The sequence below is a fragment of the Ciona robusta genome, chromosome 12 (genome assembly GCF_009617815.1).
Source record: "Ciona robusta chromosome 12, ASM961781v2".
In the NCBI taxonomy this organism is placed as follows: Eukaryota; Metazoa; Chordata; class Ascidiacea; order Phlebobranchia; family Cionidae; genus Ciona; species Ciona robusta.
This window is the reverse complement of record NC_143246.1, coordinates 4373268-4392937: the sequence shown is the minus strand read 5'-3', so window position 1 is coordinate 4392937 and position 19670 is coordinate 4373268. Positions and strand designations below refer to the sequence as shown.

At 35.3% G+C, this 19670-nt stretch overlaps 2 protein-coding genes and 2 long non-coding RNA genes across 4 annotated transcripts; 3 read left to right on the top strand and 1 right to left on the bottom strand.

The window, feature by feature from the left end:
* The first annotated feature begins 81 nt into the window (after positions 1-81).
* LOC149726988 (RRP12-like protein) lies at positions 82-4769 on the top strand. The gene has a single exon (XM_089889890.1). The coding sequence runs from the start codon at positions 410-412 to the stop codon at positions 4337-4339; it is 3930 nt and encodes a 1309-aa protein (XP_089746016.1). The 5' UTR covers positions 82-409; the 3' UTR covers positions 4340-4769.
* An 8-nt stretch (positions 4770-4777) lies between these two features.
* LOC149726985 (trifunctional purine biosynthetic protein adenosine-3-like) lies at positions 4778-19211 on the top strand. Its single transcript, XM_089889891.1, has 18 exons — positions 4778-4982; positions 5475-5627; positions 5880-5986; positions 6976-7128; positions 7742-7936; positions 8651-8824; positions 9389-9557; positions 10274-10505; positions 11137-11347; positions 11681-11879; positions 14185-14439; positions 14829-15050; positions 15341-15555; positions 15850-15937; positions 16645-16775; positions 17249-17366; positions 17848-17987; positions 18626-19211. The coding sequence occupies exons 1-18, from the start codon at positions 4862-4864 to the stop codon at positions 18812-18814; spliced, it is 3072 nt and encodes a 1023-aa protein (XP_089746017.1). The 5' UTR covers positions 4778-4861; the 3' UTR covers positions 18815-19211.
* Positions 11898-13353, top strand: LOC149726987 (uncharacterized). The gene is made up of 2 exons (XR_016386200.1): positions 11898-12819; positions 13080-13353. It is a non-coding gene; the product is annotated as an uncharacterized LOC149726987 (long non-coding RNA).
* On the bottom strand, positions 12998-14156 carry LOC149726986 (uncharacterized). Its single transcript, XR_016386199.1, has 3 exons — positions 13498-14156; positions 13350-13425; positions 12998-13131 (listed from the first exon to the last, which is right to left on the bottom strand). It is a non-coding gene; the product is annotated as an uncharacterized LOC149726986 (long non-coding RNA).
* Positions 19212-19670: the final 459 nt, after the last annotated feature.

Genomic DNA, 19670 nt, shown 5'->3' with positions numbered 1-19670 from the left:
AAGGTTAAAGTTCGAACATGTGCCAAAAAATCCCCCATTTTAGTGTTTCGCGTAAATTTTTCGTGGCAGAAATTGTGCAAGTGAAGTAAGTTTGCAGGCAAGATAAAAGCTGTAGAGTGGTATGGAAACTTATGGACTGTGTCGCAATACTCGGTGCTAATGAAGATTCCTCTACGTTATCTGCTAACCTTTATAACCACTAACCCCTAACTAGCTATCTCTAACGCTTCCCACCAGCCTAATCTGTAATATACCAGACGATTATTCGTTATAGGCTAGTGCTCAATATGAAAAAACAGTTCATAAATTATCAATAATTTAATTTGTAAAGAAAGCCATACCCCTACTTACTAAATTTTCTATACAAAATTTATAGGTTTTGTCATTACCCTAATAATACTATAACAAAATGGGTAAACCTGGTAAACTGAAAAGTGGTAGCAAGGACAAGTTAAAGAAATGGGCAAAAGGAAACTCCAGCTCTTCGAACCCACAATTGCGAACACACAGGGAAAAAGCGAAGTCTAGATTTTTCCACCAGCAACCAACATCTAAACCAAGCAAAGGTCTAACAATGGAAGCTTTGAAAATCCACGACGAATTGGGCGGCGATGCAAGGTCTGATAATAGTGTTTTTATGGATGATGGTTCCAGCGAAGGAGCGCCAACTTTTCGTACATTTTTGAGCGGTCTGTCCGACTGTACGAACGTTACATTTCGGAAAATTCAACGCCACTGGCTGAATAACTCTGCAGAACATAAAGAGGTTTGCGCTGTTCTTGCTGCTATTACAGAGATCATAAGAGGACAGGGTGGCTTGGAGTCAGACACCGCTTATTTTGCTGCCTTGGTCACCGCTCTGTCATCAGTAGAAGAAGTAGAATCTGCTGCTGCTGTTGCCTATCTTTTATCAATGACGTGTAAGAATGTCCCTGTCCCAGTTCTGAAAGCAAAGTTTGGAGAAGTTTCAAAACTTCTTTCAGACATCTTGAGGCAAAACGCTGTTCAATCTGACGGAACTGCACCAACTGCATTGCTACGCTCTGTCTTATCATGCCTTGCCACCATTTTAAGGCAACAGGACCGACAGGTATGGGATGATTCGTCCACTTTGAATACATACCAATCTATACTGTCATATGTGATGCATTCTAAACCAAAAATACGTAAGTCTGCTCAAAATGCTGTCTGCACAATCTTGTGTGCTAGTACATTTGTAGTAGAGTCTCACCAGACCCACCCTGCATGCATTACAACTGCCCAATTTTGCTGCTCACAGTTAGAAAAACTTGGTGGGATAACATCAGACCCTACAGTGTGCCACATCCTAGCTTTACTGGGTCGAATCCAACATTGCTTTCCCCAGTCAGCACTGAAGCGTTCGTGCGAGACCATTCTGCGCTTAATGACTTTGAGTGACCCCGTTGTAAAATCAGTATGCCTACAAGCCTTTCACAGTATGTTCATTAACCAATCAGAACACACTACACTGACCCCCGATCTGAACGCTCAAATCATAACCGCTCTTTATGATTATCACCCTAACACCTCAGACTCCCAGATCTGCCCAGCCTGGCTCACTGTCATGGAGAAAGCAATTAGAAACTTGGCTCTTAACTATGAAACTACCAATAAAGCAAAATCATTAGCCCTAGCCCACATACCAAAATTGAGTGCTGCCTGTTTCCGAATGCTGCTATCTTCCAGCACTGCAGTAGCAGAGTCCGCTGCCCGGACCATTAATTCTGTTTTAAAATCCTGTTCTTCTGCTTTGATGGACACCACTGGCACTGGTTTAGAACAAGATCAAGAGAAGTTTGTTCTCTCAATGTTGAAACTTGTTGAGGGTGGTCTTAAGTATAAATACCATGGCGTGTGGAATTTGGTGTTCAAAATCTACCAAAGTGTCTTTCAAAACATCGCAAGGTTATCCCATTACTCAGCTGTAAAGCCACACTTGGTCAGTATTGTGGATTTAAGAAATGCCCCGCAGTTTCAATACAAGGCTGAACTAGATGAAGCTATGGGAGCAGCAGTGGCAGTGTTTGGGCCTAAACTGATACTTGAAGCTACTCCACTCATGATAGATGGCAGTGAGAAAGATTACGACTTTCCAAGAAGTTGGTTACTCCCGCTGTTAAAGCAGTATATGGCCCACGGAGAGATTCTATATTTTGTAGATTACTTTCTACCCCTTGCTGCTAAATTTCGGCTAAGAAGTGCCGAGTTGCGTCAAGAGATGCGAGACACCGAGGCAACAACATACGAAACCCTTCTGCAACAATGTTGGGACCTCTTGCCGCAGTTTTGTCGCGGGGCCACTGATTTGAAGGATGGGTTCCCGAAAATTGCAAGGATTTTAGGAAAAGCGCTAACAGAGAACAAAGACTTGGTTTTAACAGTCATGCAGGGTCTTAGAAATGTCATTCTTTCTTGTAAGAATTCTCCAAAAGAAGCAGAAGTTGTGAGCAGATTTGCGAAGAACTACATCCCTATTCTATTCAACATTTACACCACTATTGACCCACTCATAGAGGGCCAGGACATGAAACAACAACTGGTAGATGCAAACAAAATGAAATCCCAAGAGCGGCTAGCTGCTTTGGAAACGATCAAGCTATTTTTGACAGTGACAGATTCTAAACTTATCTGTACTTACTTTTCAAAGGCTAAACAGCGAGTTTTCGACAGTGAGAATGATAATGACGCCACGAGACTCGCTCTGCTTGATATCATGGTTGCTATGGTTACCTACATCACGGAAGATCAGATCAAGGATGTTTATGACACTCTCATACCAATGTTAGCTTCTCCCAACCATAGCATGCAGAAGAAGGCATACAGACTTCTGGAAGAGATCTGTGGCTCTGAGAAAGAAGCTTGTCGCCATTTTGTCAAGACAAATCTCTCGGAACTGAAAATCAGATTACTAGATGGGTTATCGACTGCTGCACCCTCCTCCAAAGGGCCAAGGATCAATTGTATCCAACAGGTTTTGAAACAGTTGTTTTTAAACCCAGCAACTGCGAGCGAAAGCAAAGAGTTTTTGGCTGCTGTTATTCCAGAGGTGATTCTGTGTACCCAGGATGCAAAACGGAGTCGAACAGCTGCATTCTCGCTGCTTGTTAACGCAGCTAACTTGTGTATTGATGGGTTAGATGATGAAAAAGTAAAACAGAATGCGTTGGACAGTTATTTTGAGCTTGTGTTCACAGGGTTTTCAGGCTCGCCACTGGCCATGAGGTCAACTATTTTTGCTCTTTCTCGTTTGGTGTACGAGTTTAAGGACGTCATGTCATCTGATTTAATGAGCACAACCATCTCTAATATCTGCTTGCTGTTGAGTTCAAATACAAGGGAAGTTTGTAAAGCTGCACTTGGTTTTATAATGGTTTTGTTTACAGTACTGGACAGATCTACTTTTGCTCAGTACACCAAAGATATTTTGGATTCCCTGCTTAACTGGAAGCCGGAAACGAGACGACATTTTCGTTTCCGGGTGAAAAAGATTCTGCAGAGGTTGGTGAAGAGGTTCGGATTCGACACGATTTATGCGATGACTCCGGAGCAGCATCGGAAACAACTTCAGCACATCAGAAAAACTGAGGAGAGGATAAAAAAGATGAAGCATGAGAAGAAAATCGCGAAGAAAGATAAAGTGGAAGATGCTGATGAGAAGAAACCGAAGAGAGAGACAATTGATGAACTTTTAGCGGATTCTTCTGACGAAGAAGAGAATGATGTAAAATCTAAGAAATCTGGAAAGAAGAAGCAAAAAGCCTGGCTCCAGGACTCTCAGGAAGAGCCAATGGATCTTCTTGATTCTTCCGTCTCTCAAAAAGTCCTCGGAGCTAATCCGAAGACTGCAGGAGGAAGGAAGAGGAAAGCGGAGTTTAAGAGTGCTCCGGATGGTAGACTCCTCATTGGAGGAGAGGAGAGTGGAAGTGATGATGATGAAGATGATGCTGAGACTGATAAACTCCTCCTGGGGATCGGAGTTGGGAAGCAACGGAAGTCGCAAAAGAAAATGGAAGAAGAGGAAGATGATGATGAACCTCCTGAGAAGCGAGGATCTTATAAACCAGGAGGACGGGGCATCCACAGAGATGTGGAGGCGACTGGTGAGAAGTTTAAGAGCAAAAAGTCCGGAGGAGACATGAAGAAAAAGGGTGGTGTTCAACCATACGCGTACCTTCCTCTTGACTCTTCTGTGCTTAATAAGAGAAAAAGAAAAAAGGCAGCTGGACAATACAAAGGAATTGTTCGAGCTGCTAAAAAAGGTGCAGAAAGCGGAGCAAAACTTAAATCGAAAATGCAAAAAAATAAAAAGCATAAATAAATCATTTTTTTAGTTTTTTTCTCTCAGAAACCAGCTTTTTTTTCTTTGAATTAAGTACTGGTAAACCTTTTTTAGATGTGTATGGCGTATTTGGCTTAACTGTTCTTTTTAATCTTTGATTGGAAAATGTAATAATAATTTGGTCAATATCAATTTTGTGTCTGTTTCCTAAAATTGCATTAGCATGCTTTAAAAATCTCTTCTTATTGTGCTTTTTACGTACGTAAATTGTTTTAGTTGTAACAAATATGGTGATTCAATTTTTAATTCAAAATGCCTACACTGTAGAAGAATAATGCATTTTTTGGGGATTTTTTTGTGTCTGTCAATTAACCTATTTTTTTCATTTACATTTAAATGTTCAGCTCTCCATTCATAACATTTTTTCGGTTTCAAACAATCTAAATGCTTGTGGGAATTTTGTTTCAGATATTAACGAAAATTTAGGGGCACACTTTAAAATGCCATACATCTAAAAATATCAAACGGTTTCTTAAAAATTATTACAAAAAAAAGTTAAAAATGGCGAGAATTTTGGTTGTTGGGTCTGGAGCTCGGGAACACTGTTTATCATGGAAGCTTAAACAATCAGAGAAAGTTGATGTTGTGTTCGTTGTCCCTGGTAATGGTGGTACACAAAAAGGTAGGTTGAATAAATAGATGTATTTTTTTATCATGCCAGTCATTATAACACAGCTGTTCTGTTTCATGCACCCCATGGCTGCTTAAGATCAACATGTATTTAGTTTATGGGTAATTATTTTTTGCAATTTTTTTCCTTTTTAATTGTTTACCACCAAGCCAAAAGTTGTGTTAAATAAATAGATGTAATTTTTTAATCATGTCAGTGGCTATAACAAGCTGTTCTGTTTTAAATACCTCATGGCTGTTCTGTTCTAAACACTTCAACATCAGCATGTATTTAGTTTTGTAGTTAATTCTTTTTTGCAATTTGTTTCCTATAATATAAGGGTTAACCCTCACTAAAGTTGGGCTGCATGAATAAATGTAACTTATTTATCCTAGAATGGTAGGGAATCGACAGTCATTATAACCTAAGATTTTATACATGCGAGCTTGAAAAAACGTTTTATTTTTAATTTTTTACCACAAAAAATTCCAAACTTTCCTTCAGAGCAAGACAGTCTAATTTCTGGAAACGATATCCCAGATGTAAATAATTTTCCTGCTCTCGCTGTTTGGTGCCAGGAAAATCAAATTAATCTTGTGGTTGTTGGGCCAGAGATCCCACTATCTGAAGGAATTGTTGAAGTAATGCAAGAGCATGGCAAGTGTTATTGTTTTCAAAACTTTTCTTTAACATTTAGTTTTTTCAGTATTCTTCTGAAAAATAACGATGTGTTAGTTTATTTTGTATACATTTAATTCTGCAATGAGAATTTTTTCTTGTTAAGATTCACTATATATATATAAATTTTAAGATCTTTTTTTTATGTTTTTTATATATATGTTTTTTGTTGGTGTGCCAGTTTTTTACATAATTTAAAATTATGTATTAAAATTAACTTTATGCATACAGGTGTCTTGTGTTTTGGTCCATCTTCAAAAGCTGCGGAAATTGAGTCGAATAAATCGTTTGCGAAAGAATTTATGATTCGTCATGGCATTCCAACTGCTAGATATGAGGTGATGTATGAAAATACCGATGTGTAGTGTTATATTGCTTATATATACATATATAGTAGGGTTGGGGAAGATGGGACAACTTTTAACTCTCTTCCCGTCCCATTAAGTAGTAAACAAGAACATTCAAAGAATTATAAAACTGTATCCTCACGACTCCCATAGACTGTTGTTAATTGTTTAAAACTCGATCAGGAAATTTGGTTATTATGTGCTAAAGGTGTCCCATTTTCTCCCACCCCTAGGTATATATATTGCAAATTGAATGTTTTGTCCATAGAATGTTTTCAATGTTCTTAAATGACACTAGTTTATTCTTATCAGCAAATTTATATCTTAGCCTTCTGTTTCAAACTTCTTATGCTGCATTTTTTACTTGGCACATAACTTAGATAAACTGAACAGGCCACTGGCATTTACCATCAGCCTTTAGGATGCTATGCCATTTACGGTCACAGACTGTAGGTGAATGTAGGGATGCACATTACAGAATAATTAGGTATTCTAGGATATCCTAGAATACTTTATTTCGAATCTTTTTATATTTATAGGAAAAAGTAATATTACCCTCATAAGTCAGTTTATAGACTCTTTTATACTAGCCTTGTTGGATCATGAGCTGTAAAATGATCAAAAATTGTTTTTTTTAAAATTATTAGGTTGCAAAAATTGTTAATATAGTTTATGAGAAGACGTATGATGACGTCATTAAACAGAATACCGAATCCTGTATCTAGATATGAATACAAAAGGATTCGAATCTCACGGATTCGAAATTCTGTAATGTGCATCCCTAGGTGAATGTATAGGTTGGATCATGAGATCCCTTATTTTTTAGTATTTTTTATACCTTATTTTCTTTTTTTGCAAAGTTTTACCATTTTGTTTTAGCAAACAGTAAATTGTTGTTGTTTGGTTGTTAAAAACTTATAATAGAAATTTAGTTATATTTTAATTAAGTTAAGTTTATTAAGTGATTGTTTTTATATTAGATATTCACGGACTGTGAAACCGCCTGCCATCACATCAATACTGCTTCCTATCGCGCTCTAGTGGTCAAAGCAAGTGGTCTTGCCGCTGGAAAAGGAGTTGTCGTAGCAAAAAACAAAATGGAAGCATGTGAAGCTGTTAGAAATATGCTAAATGTAAGAACATTTTTTGAATGAATGCTGCTTTTTTTCTCAAATGGTGAGGTAGCAACAAACGTTATACTATGCATGTAGTTTCATGCACCTTATACCCATTTACAAGTTACTACGAATGTAACTTCGTGGGTGATTGTCTGTTTTGTGTGGCTGAAGAATTAGACAGTCACCACTTGGTTTAAAGCCCCTTTATTGATTTATTCCAGTGCTTTCCAAACTTTTTGTTCAGGAAACTTTTTTTTTTGTGAGGCTAAACTTAATATACTTTTTCAGTGACCCCTTTCAATTTTCTTCAAGGTTCAAAAAGTCAATTTTCTGCAGGATCACGGCCCCAGTTTGCGAGCCCTGTCCTAAACTAATAGTTGTTAAATGAATTTGGTAAAAAATATATAAAATACCAAGATGTTTATCACACATACAAAAACTGTTTTCTAAATACAGAACTGTATATTGTAGTTTAAAAAAAACTAATTTAAAAAAAGTTAGTTGGTAAATTAAAATAAATATATATATATATATATAGCCTACTTTATACTGTTTTAAAAATGTTTTATATATATATATTAAATATTATACTTCGTTTTTTTTTTTAAATTTTTATAATTTTTTTTAGAATGGTCAGTTTGGAGTTGCAGGTTCTACTGTTGTGGTTGAGGAGTTACTTGAAGGGGAGGAGTTCTCCATTTTATGTTTCAGTGACGGTTGCCATGTTAAAGTTATGCCTCCTGTCCAGGATAACAAGAGAGTGGGGGAGGGGAATGTTGGGGCAAATACTGGGGGAATGGGGGCTTACTGTCCATGCCCACAGGTCGGTCTTGCTATTTTAAAGGATTAAACTCTTTTTTATATATATAGTAACGTTGGGGAAGACGGGACAGCTTTAGCGCATAATATAAAAATATCCTGATCGTGTTTTAAACAGTTAACAACGGTCTATGGGATTTGTGAGGATACATTTTTATAATTCTTTGCATATTCTGTGTTTACTACCAAATGAGATGAGAAAATTGAGTTAATGGGTGTCCCATCTTTCCCCACCCTACTATATATATATGTATGGATTGCAAACCTGAGGTAGCGCTGTAGCAGGGTAGAATGGTCTACACTTGTTTTCTGCACTTTATCAATCTGTAAACATTGGCATCAAATTTGTTTTAAGGTGATGCCCGTTTAACTATCTCAGCCTTCCCTGCATTTTAAAAAGTGTGATGCTTATGGTTTATAAGTATAAATATAATATGTTTAGTTTAAAAATATTTTCTGAAAATCCTAAGGTAGAATTTTTTCACATTATGCATTTAAACATGAAAATTAGATGAATTTAGGCTGAGATACTGTCCATCCTTTTCAACTTTTGATAGTGGTTCAAGAAAGAGGTGCCGGAAAAGTTAAGCCGTTAAAAAAAGGCTTTAAAACAGACTTGTAAAACAAATAGTAAGATTAACTACACTCAGGGTAAACATATGGACTATTTTAACTTTTCATGCTCGATGATATTCTAAAAAAAAATTTTTCCCTTCAGGTGTCTGAGGAAATGGTTCAATTTATAAAAAGTGAGGTTCTGGAGAGAGCTGTGCGGGGTTTGAACCTGGAAGGTCGGACTTTTAAAGGAATTCTTTATGCTGGGGTGATGGTTACAAAGGATGGGGTCAAAGTTTTGGAATTTAACTGTAGATTTGGTGACCCTGAGTGCCAGGTAAAAATTAGGTTTAATTTGCTATGAGTTTGAACTGACCATGTAAACTTCTTCGTGATGTGTGTAGTACTGTAGAATCCACGCTTATTTTCTTCTAACTCAGTGTAAGTATGTATGTTTTTAGCTGTAAGCCTGTTTCAACAACTGTTGTTTTGTCCCTATATCCTGTCTTTTCATTTATAATATTTTTAAATCTTCGCTGCCGCAATTGAAGAGACAAATAAAGTTATTATATATTAATACTTTTCTATACAAATCGTGAGAAGACGACCATATTTTTAGCGAAAAACTGAGTGTTTCGGATAAAATACACAGCATCTTCGAAAAAGATAAAATACACAGCATCTCTTCTAAACAGTTTAGTAAAAAAAATATGACCCATAAAATTACTCATATGTGGTAACTTGTAAGCGGGCATGAGAGGTATGAAACAAAACCAGGTTTTTAGCAACTGTGTTTCGCTAAATTGCGAGGATAAATAAGATACATTCATGAAGCTCTGAAATTTGTAAAAAAAAATTCTAAAATAATTCTTGTTTTAATTGTATTTCTATATTTTTTCAGGTCATTCTTCCCCTTCTAGAAACTGATTTATTTTCCATTATGATGTCATGTGTCAAAGGTCATCTGAACTCTATTGACCTCCAGTGGAGAGAAAACTCGTGTTCAGTTGCTGTGGTTATTTGTAGTAGAGGTTACCCAGGAGTTTGTGAAAAAGGGAAAATTATTACAGGTATGGAGAATCAAATGGAAAAGTTTCTTAATATTCTTGGCTATGCTCTATACCAGTGGTTCTCAGCCACTGGTCGCGAAGTCGCGGACCGATGCCGGTCCACGCCAACTTTCCTGGGGGTCCGCCAAATATATTACAATTTAATATCTCAATTGCAAAATGCAAGATGTTGAAGTCTTGTCCATTAGTTAAAGAAATAAAACATCAAATTTTAAACTGATTTAGAACTTCGCCAGTAAATAAAACTGTGACGTAACATAGAGTTCATGGTCTACTTTGGACTTTATTGTACGTCCATCGATACGCAAAACTTGTTTCTAAGTTTTACCGGTTCGCAAGCTAAAGAGGTTGAACACTGCTCTTTACCAATGGAATGGCTGTTCGGTTTGCTAGTGGGGTAGATATAGTTTCCTTTTTACTCTCTTTGTTGTTGTTTTGGCAACAATCATTTCCACATGGCAATTACAGTCTTATAACATGGGTATTCTGTTTTATACACCTAGTGCTTGCTTGCCACGAACATATCTTTATGTATTTTTGGAGAATTTTTTCTTCATTTTTTTATTGTACATGTATGAAAATTCAAAACAATTCATAAGAGACCACTGGGTTGGAGCAATTTCTATAAGGGACCACTGGGTTAAGCGTACATGCCTATTTTAGGCTCTGTATGCCACATTACAGCAATCCTATTGTAATCAATGCATTAAACACAGGATTGGAAAACATTACCAGCAGTGATGCTGTAATTTTTGAAGCTGGGACATCATATGACAGTGCTGCTAGTCAAAAAGTTACATCTGGTGGTAGAGTATTGACCGTTGTAGCTACAACTAAATCCTTGGAAAAAAGTAATGAAAAAGCATTAGATGCTGCAGGAAAAATTGTTTTTGAAGGAGCTTTTTATAGAAGAGACATAGCCAAAAATGGAATAAATTTCTTAGAAAGGTTGGTATATAGAACTTAAGGGTTTATTGTTTCTGACAGGGCCAATAAAATGAGAAGTATTTTTCTTTAGTGTGCTGTGAGACATTTTATGTAAAGTTGTTTAATATAAGTTTAAAAAAATTTTTAAGAACTGAATGTGCCATCTTTTATTTTTAAAATTTAAATTTTTTTTTTAATCTAATTTCTTAATATTTTAGCCTAATTTGAAGTACCTTTGTATGGTACTATTTTTGCTTCAAATTTTTCAGTTAAAAAACTAAAACCACAGCCATATGGGCAGAGTTTTAGTAGTTTGCTTAATTAAAGATACCTGTGGACTGTCATGTTTTTATTGAAACTGACGAGAAAATCTGTATTTTATGTGCATAAAGTATAAACGAAACTTGCTTTATCTTTGCGTGGTTGGAAAAGGCCAGTTTTTATAACACTGGTGTTCTGTTTCATAAACCTAATGTCAGCTTACGAGTTACCATGTATGTTACTTTGTGGGTAATTACTTTTTGTTTTTTTTGCAATTTTTTTTATGTGTGGTTGATAACTTGGACAACCCATTAGTGACCACTGGGTTGGAGCAATTGCCGTTAAGTGGCTTGCCCATGAAAACATACACCAACAAAGTACCTTTTTTCAGAAATCCAAGTTTAACCTATGACAACTGTGGAGTTAGTATCAAAAAAGGGGATTCCCTGGTCAAGCAAATATCTTCTGATGTTAGAAACACAGCAAGACCAGGTTCAAATCCCGAGCTTGGTGGTTTCGGTGGAAGTTTTGACCTTGAAAAAGCTGGTTACAAAAATCCAATGCTGGTCTCTGGTACTGATGGAGTGGGAACGAAAATATTGGTAATTATGAGTGGAATTTTTCCCGATTTTACTGGAAAACATTTGTCAATAATAATTTTTTTAAGAATCAAAAATTTTAAACACTAGTTGTGACTTGTGAATTTTTGATTTTATGCTTGTTTTGTTTTACCTTAAATGTGTGTGGTTTAGTAATTACAATTAATTTGAGTAATGAAATAATAGTGAGATAAAGAATAAAGAATATTTCTTCATTGTTTCAGACCTAACCTGTTAAATTTGCTAAAATTTCAAAAAATTGGTATTTCCAGCAGCACAGAAATAAATCGGTATTTCAGATCTCCGCAAAAACTTAAAATAAAATCATTTTTTTAGCTTGCTCAAAAGATGAAAAAATGTTGCGAAATTGGAGTTGACCTTGTTGCTATGTGCGCTAACGACGTGCTGACTCATAACGCTGAGTCATTGTTTTTCCTTGATTACTATGCGTGCGGCTCGCTAACACTCGATGTCGCAAGTGAGGTTATATCAGGAATAGCAAGGGGATGTAAGATGGCAGGCTGCGCTCTAATTGGTCAGTTTAAATTTAAAGTATATATATATATATTTTTTTTTTAAAATTTGCTATTAAAGTAAATCACTCACAAAGTTACACATGTAATAATTTGTAAACGAATGAGCTGTATAAAACAAAACGGTTGTGTTATTTATACCACTTGTTTTTGCCCTGTTGCGTGAGGATAAATAAGTTACTCTCATTCATTTAAATATATTTAAAGGAATTACACTATACTTATGTAAGGTTTAAAGTAACAACAATATTTTTATATATTACAAAAACAACTACGCATTCCTATTCTAATTTTCGGATTAAGATCATTTTTTTAATACCAAAATTTTTTCAAAATCCGAAAAAATCCTTAAAGAGTCTGGACCACGCTCATACAAGTTGGTTTTAAATCAAAATTTGCACTTAATAAATACTACCTGTGGTATTTTTTTGTGAAAAAAATATTTAGTTTGGCCAAAAAAACGTTTTAAAAAGTGCCAAAAAATTCGCCTATTGTTGCGTCACTCGCGGGCACTATGACGTAAATTACGTCACGATCTTTTTTAATCGATCAGCTGATTTAGGCTTTGCTGTTTGCAGCAAAACAGAGTGTACCGTCGACATAGCATTTTCTGTTACTTTTAAATTAAGAAATATGCGTAGGTAATGCCGTGGCCTGATTTTAGTTTAAAACTAATATTTTTTAAAATTGTTTGTAAGTGTATTACAGTATTACGCTATTTAAATTTGTCAGTTAACAATAATGTAAAAGTGTCAGTGTGTGATGTATAGTCAGATAGAAGTATTTCATCTGATGAAGTGACATAAGCGAAGATCCTAGTCCACTAGCAATAGGTATTGAGCCTTTCCAGTTTGAACCTGTACTTCCCGCAAGTGTTGGGGAAGTAGACAGGCCAAGACCATGGAAAATAAGTGAAGCTGAGCAAATCAACAACACAATTTGGTGGGTTGACCAAGAATAGCATTTATTAAAAAAATGTGACATTTAATAAGTCTGTTGGTTAAAGTGTTGCACAGTCTTTTTTCCTGAATTTGTTGAAATTTGTGTAAACAGATATGTGTTGGACATATGATATTCTTGACTGAGACCGGAGCATGGAATACAAATTTAGTGAAATCAATTTACTCTAGTCTAGTATTTATTGTTGGCCTTCATACCAAAAAGTTGGTCAATCACATGTTTATGGCATTTATTTTGTTTAGATAGTATCGCCACACAGCTGATCAGAACTTTGTTCGATAGGTACGGGAATGACTGAAAAAGGAAAACAGAAAGGTTCAACATTATAGGGACAGTTCAACATTATAGTGACAAAGAACTTTTCATCATTCAGTTTTGAATGGTCTTGTTTCATACAAAATGTGATTCATGCAAGAGTTATGTTGTTTTAAATTAAGTACATTCAACATTACAAGAAATACATATTTAAGTATTGGATTATTTTCATTGTTTTGAATAAAGAATACTTGTACCAGATGGTGGATCTGTTCTTCTGTGCTCTCCAAATACATGCTGCTTACTTGATCTGAACAAGTTTCCTTGCATATCCTGATTAGAACATATCATAGTAAAGCGATCTGAAGTAAAATGTGCACTACAAATATGAGATGACCAGCATACCAATGTAATGTTGCTTGCTTTTTTCTAAGCCCCACTCTTCCTTTTGAAAATGAAAACACACACATATCTATATTATATACACTTATCGCTTTACAGTCATTCTTGTCTTGCTATTTTAAACACAGCACCTATCAGGCATGATTACTCGGCTTATGGTAAACTCCTATATGGTAACTTTAAATACAGATATAAATATAGTCTATGCCATATAGGGAAGAAACAAAAAGAATTTAAAATCTGAACCCTAGAAAGTCACGAAAACTAATTCTCCACTAAGCTTGGTAGGCTATTTTGTTTGGTTATACGCTGATCCCTAGGAAATAGCTTCCAATAAGTTGCTGAAGCCATAGGTATTGTTAATACCTTAAAAAACGTTTTGATTTGCTTATCTATCAAAACTGCACCAATAAACGATAAACCGCTGATAGGCCGGGTTTTCCCCATAAACGAAATATTGCATTGTGACGTCACAGTGCCCGCGAGTGACGTTTTTTACAATTTTAAAATTTGATTTTTTAAACGTTCATAACTTTTAAATTAAAGCGAATTTTCACAAACTGGCTGTGAATTTAGCATCAGTAGACATAAAACTTTATTCTTATGCAAAAAACTGCGCAACCATGAGAACCGTGGGCCGGACTCTTTAAAATTTTTTTTTTCTAAATCTGTTTTTTTTTAATATATCAGGTGGGGAAACTGCTGAAATGCCTGGTGTGTATCCAACTGGTAGTTATGATCTCGCTGGTTTTGTTGTTGGTGCGTACGAAAAAGGACGTGATCATCCTTTACCTTGCCTTGATGAGGTCATACCTGGTGATGTCATCATTGGCGTGATGTCATCAGGTATCCATAGCAACGGGTATAGCTTGGTTAGAAGGGTGGTGGAGATAAGTGGATTGGAATTGAACGACCCAGCTCCATTTGAGGAAGGAAAATCGCTAGGTGAGAATTTCTGTTGTTAAAATCGATAGTTGAGATTTTCTGTTGTTAAAATCGCTAGTTGAGATTTTCTGTTGTTAAAATCGGTAGGTGAGATTTTCTGTTGTTCAAATCACTAGGTGAGATTTTCTGTTGTTCAAATCACTAGATGAGTTAACAAGCAGATGGCAAACCACTATGCCATGGCTTTGGACGATATTACACGAATGTCTTTTATTTGGGAAGATGGGACACCTTTTGATTCTATTTTCTCGTCCCATTTGGTAGTAAACCGTAAACCGTTGTTAATTGTACAAAACACAATCAGGATACTTGGATATTATGTGCCAAAGGTGTCCCGTCTTACCCCACAGTATTGTATGTCTCAGTCTTACCATTATCTACCAAAACAGGCGAATCACTTTTGACACCGACTGCCATCTACAGCAAGCTACTTCTTCCAGTGCTTAGATCAACCAATCAGATTCGAGCTGTGGCGCACATCACAGGGGGTGGAATTGTGGGTAATTTAAAACGAGTGTTGCCTAGCAACATGGCAGCCATATTGGATGCACGTTCTTGGCCTCTGCAGTCAGTGTTTGGTTGGATCGCTTCGGTTGGAAATCTTCATACAGGTAAGTTTTAATATATTTTTGGGTAAATATTTTATATTAGTACTTTTTTGAGGTCATTGTAAAACATATTTGTAGTTTTAGTAGAGAAACTATTGAAAAATGCTGATTTGCAGCGTTTTGTAAAAGTTAAATTATTTTGAAATAAGAACTATATGTATATATATATTTTTTTTAATATTATATTTTTAACAATTTTACCAAGTTTTTTTAAATAAATTTGTTTTTACCCTATTACCAATAGCGGAAAATTCCATTGTCACTTTTTAAGCTATTTTGTTTGCTCTTTACAGATGAAATGTTAAAAACTTTTAACTGTGGTCTTGGTCTTTGCATTGTGACATCACAATCTACTGCCGATGATGTCATAATGAAATGCAACGATGCTCTTTCTTCTATTAACCTCAAGTCTTACAAAGTGGGGAAGGTTGTTTTAAAGAAAGAAAACACAGAATCTGTAGCTGTCAATCATCTTACTGAGATGCTTTATAAAAGCTACAGTCACAAGGTATTTTATTTGAAATAATTTTAAGAAAAATGCTTTTATTTGTATACTATTTTAAAAGTTTTGTTTGTTTAACAACTGTTTTATTATTCTTTGTTTCTTTATGTCAATCTTTTCATTTTTTTTTTTTTGTCCCATCTTCCCCCACCCTACTATACTTTTGTTCTAGAAATACTCATAAAGATTGTTTGGTGTTATAATGTTCTGTTTTTCTTTTGTTTTTCTTGTAACTACATTTTTATAGTTCATCTTAACTGCTCAAATTAAAGATATCATATTAATTGGTTGTATTTACAGACTCCTAAACTGACCAATGGAATTGCTTCTGGTGATCATGGAAAAAATGGAAGTAAAACTTCAGTTGCCATTTTAATCTCTGGGACAGGTGAGAGAATCTGAATGGCCATTAGCTTTATAAGTATACAATAACATAATAAATGAATGGAACTTGCTTCACCCCCGCCTGAAAGGAAAGGCTTGCTATTATAGCACGAATATTCCGTTTTATACACCCTACGAGTTATCACATGTGTAAAGTAAATATTAAATTACTTGGTTGAAGAACTGTCAGTTATGCCTAATTTTTTAAGAAAGTGTAAACCATATACGGGAGCATCTAAACTTGACCGAGCTGTCAAGGGAAGATCTCCCATCTATCACCATTAAAGCCCTTGTTGCCTACCTCCGGGGAAGCGACAGGTTCCTTAAACTGGGAAGGTCCATGCAGTAGCACCCTGGGTGTTGGAGTAATGCGCCAATTGTGGCCTAAATCCTAGGGCCCATGGCGTGCTACGCTGCGGGACCTCAGCCACATAGAATAGAAACCATATTTTTCTAACAAGCGCTATGTTTTGATTTGCCTGCTTTAATGATCTTGACCAATAAAATGATTTTTTATTTATCCTCTAATTACAGGAAAAATGGGATAAGACTAGTCACAAGTGTGGAGTTTCCAAGTGTTAAAGATACCGAATATTGCGTTTTTACTGCATTTTGTATAAACAACTACCAAAAGTACCAAGCATATACGTTTTATTATAACACATTAGCTGCTACATATTAGCTTTTTTACCCCAACTCCCATTTTACCAGGAAGCAATATGCAAGCCCTAATAGACCACAGTACACACAATGAATGCTTGTACCAAGTGAAACTTGTTATTTCAAATAAACCTAACGCTCCAGGATTGCTCAAAGCACAATCTGCAGGGATTCCTACAAAGGTATTTTTAGCGTCTGTATATTTATGTGAACTATGAATGAATGTAACTTTATCCTCGCATGGCCGGAAGTTGACAGTTGGTATAACATGGGTGTTATGTTTGATACACTTGTGCCAGCTTACAAGTTACCAAGTATGTTACTTTGTGGGTGATTATTTTTTCATTTTTTTATGCATGGCTGATAATTTGGACAATCCATTAGTGACCACTGGGTTAGAGCAGTTGCTGTTAAGTGTCTAGCACAAGAACACATACGCCCAGAATGGTAGCAGCGAAGAGCCTTGAACCCATTACCTCTGGGTTAGAGGCACGTATGATAACCGACTGTCCTACACCTACAGCACTGGCTAACATAATTTTACATAAGGTGTATAAAGTAACCACACATGTGCTATATCTATCTAAGCAAATATAAGTTACCCAGCCAGTAGTGAAGAAAATGAATGTATTTCATATTTTTTTTTTACTTTTAGGTTATCGACCATAAAGAGTTTAAAACTCGAGAATTGTTTGACCGGCAAGTTGATGCTGCTTTGACAATAAACAACATAGAAATCATATGTTTAGCTGGATTTATGCGACTTTTATCAGGTTATTTCTAAATTTTTATTTATCAAATTATTAATATATATATATTTTCTTGCCCTTGGTTTTGTATAAAAGTTTAAATGGGCGAAAGCTATCTTTTGTTGTTTTTAGTTGGGTTAATACTTTTCAATACGTATTAACTTGTAAAAATTCGCCCCTCTAGTATTAAAAAATTTAATTTTATACACCTCAATTAAGTCTTGCTGTATAGCAGATGGAACAGTTTAATGAAATTGACACCTTATGTAGTAGGGCGTGGAGAATGGACTACATTTTCATTCTATTTTCTCGTCCCATTTGGTTGTAAACAGAGAATATTCAAAGAATTATAAAACCCTATCCTCATGATAGACCGTTGTTAATTTTTAAAACCCGATCAGGATATTTGGACATTATGTGCTAAAGGTGTCCTGTCTTCCCAAACTAAATTTGCTTGGTAGCAAGAGAATCGACATACTAACTTAATTTATATTTCTTTTTAAAGGCTGGATGGTTAAAAAATGGAGAGGACAAATTTTGAACATTCATCCAAGCTTGCTCCCTCTATTTAAGGGAATAGATGCACATAAACAAGCTTTAGATGCTGGTGTTAGAATATCTGGTTGCTCCGTTCACTTTGTTGTGGTATTTCAGTTTTTAACATTTCTTAACTTACAATTATGTTACTCACCTATTCTTGTCTGTTTTTTATAATATTTTAAAATAGTTTTTGTAACTTCTTTATTTTCGCGTGGACGGAAAACAAGAGTAATAAAAAACGGGTGTTTTGTTTCATATACCTCATGCCAGCTTATGAGTTACTAAGTATGTTACTTTGTGGGTGATTATTTTTTAAATGGGTTATTTTATTAAAATCATTATGTCTGTAAAAAAATTAAACTTTTTGTTTATTTTACCCTTTTTTACCACTGAAATTAAAATGTAATATAGTGACCCGAAATTCGAAGCCAAAAGTTGTATGCTGCCAAAATAGGAAAATTGTGGGGATTTGTGGCTAAGTTAGGAGACTAAGGATTGGGTTTAGATTAAATGTTGTTGGATTATATTTTAAGTTAAATGAATGAATGTAACTTACTTTATCCTTGTGTGTTGGAAAACAACAGTCGTTATAAAACAGGGACGTTGTGTTTCATACACCACATGTCAGCTTACGAGTTACCATGTATGTTACTTTGTGGGTGATTATTTACTTTTAAACTTTGATTTTAATTTGATTTAATTGTTGTAGAATGTATTATAATATTTTCTATTTATTTAAACAGGAAGAAATGGATGAAGGAGCTATTATTGAGCAAGGAACTGTGAGAGTTGAGCCAAAAGATGACATCACTAGTTTACAGGAGAAAATAAAACTTGTTGAACACAAAGTGTTTCCTAAAGCCCTTGATCTAGTAGCTACTGGCATGGCTTCTTTGCACAGTAGTAAAAACAAAGTTGTGTGGAAAAATTGATGTTTAATAACTGAAATTTCATATATTGAATTTAATGCAATTAAGAAGTACCTGTTAATGTTGATGCTTGTAGGGCAGCAATTGAACAAGCCAAACCAATGTAGTTACTGCATTTTGTTATGTAAAGTCATGTGTTCAATTGTACTGCTTGTTTTTTTATTCTGTTCTTAACAAAGTGACCCTTTTGCTGTAAAACTGAGTTTTAAAAACTGAGATAAACCACATTCAGCATTATTACTATTTGCAATCATGTTTTGTAGTAACTGTGAAATACCATTAATGGTTTTCAATTTGATGCCATTTTACTAACTGACTTAGTCAGTATAATAACAGGGATTTTGAACGTTTTTGCTGTACATTTTCACTGCCGAATCTATCAATACATCTTTTTTGTATATAATGCAGAAAGTTGGTTTTATTTTACGTTTATTGAGGCTGTATTTTCTTGACTAGTAAGTAAAAGGTTAAAAACTTGGATATATATAGATAGGAATCTAACCTACTGTCTATATGCATAAGAAGGGTTGTTAAATAGCATTTCATTCGAAAATTGCACATATCATAACGAGGAGACAATTTCTCCGAAAAGGTGCGATCTGAAGACAGACAATTTGTGAATGTCTTCGTGTGTCGGAAATTATAAATGTGTGGCATATTTTTTGGTTTTTATTAGTCATTCTTTAACGCTATGACACTACTACATTGGGAAGGGCTATTTTACGTTTACATGTAGTTATACCATACCGTTCTTTTTGATTTTTCATGATGCGTTTCCATATAATTACGTCATATGATAGCATCTATGTTTTTTTCTGTAATGTCGAAAAGACCACATCTGGCGCTAAACTTTGCGGGA

Bases quoted from the DNA above. Each gene is read 5' to 3' on its own strand.
- LOC149726988 (XM_089889890.1), top strand. From the start codon at position 410: ATGGGTAAACCTGGTAAACTGAAAAGTGGTAGCAAGGACAAGTTAAAG.
- LOC149726985 (XM_089889891.1), top strand. From the start codon at position 4,862: ATGGCGAGAATTTTGGTTGTTGGGTCTGGAGCTCGGGAACACTGTTTA. The intron at 7,937-8,650 runs GTCGGTCTTGCT...TTTTCCCTTCAG, and splicing joins CTTACTGTCCATGCCCACAG to GTGTCTGAGGAAATGGTTCA. The intron at 17,367-17,847 runs GTTATTTCTAAA...TTCTTTTTAAAG, and splicing joins ATTTATGCGACTTTTATCAG to GCTGGATGGTTAAAAAATGG.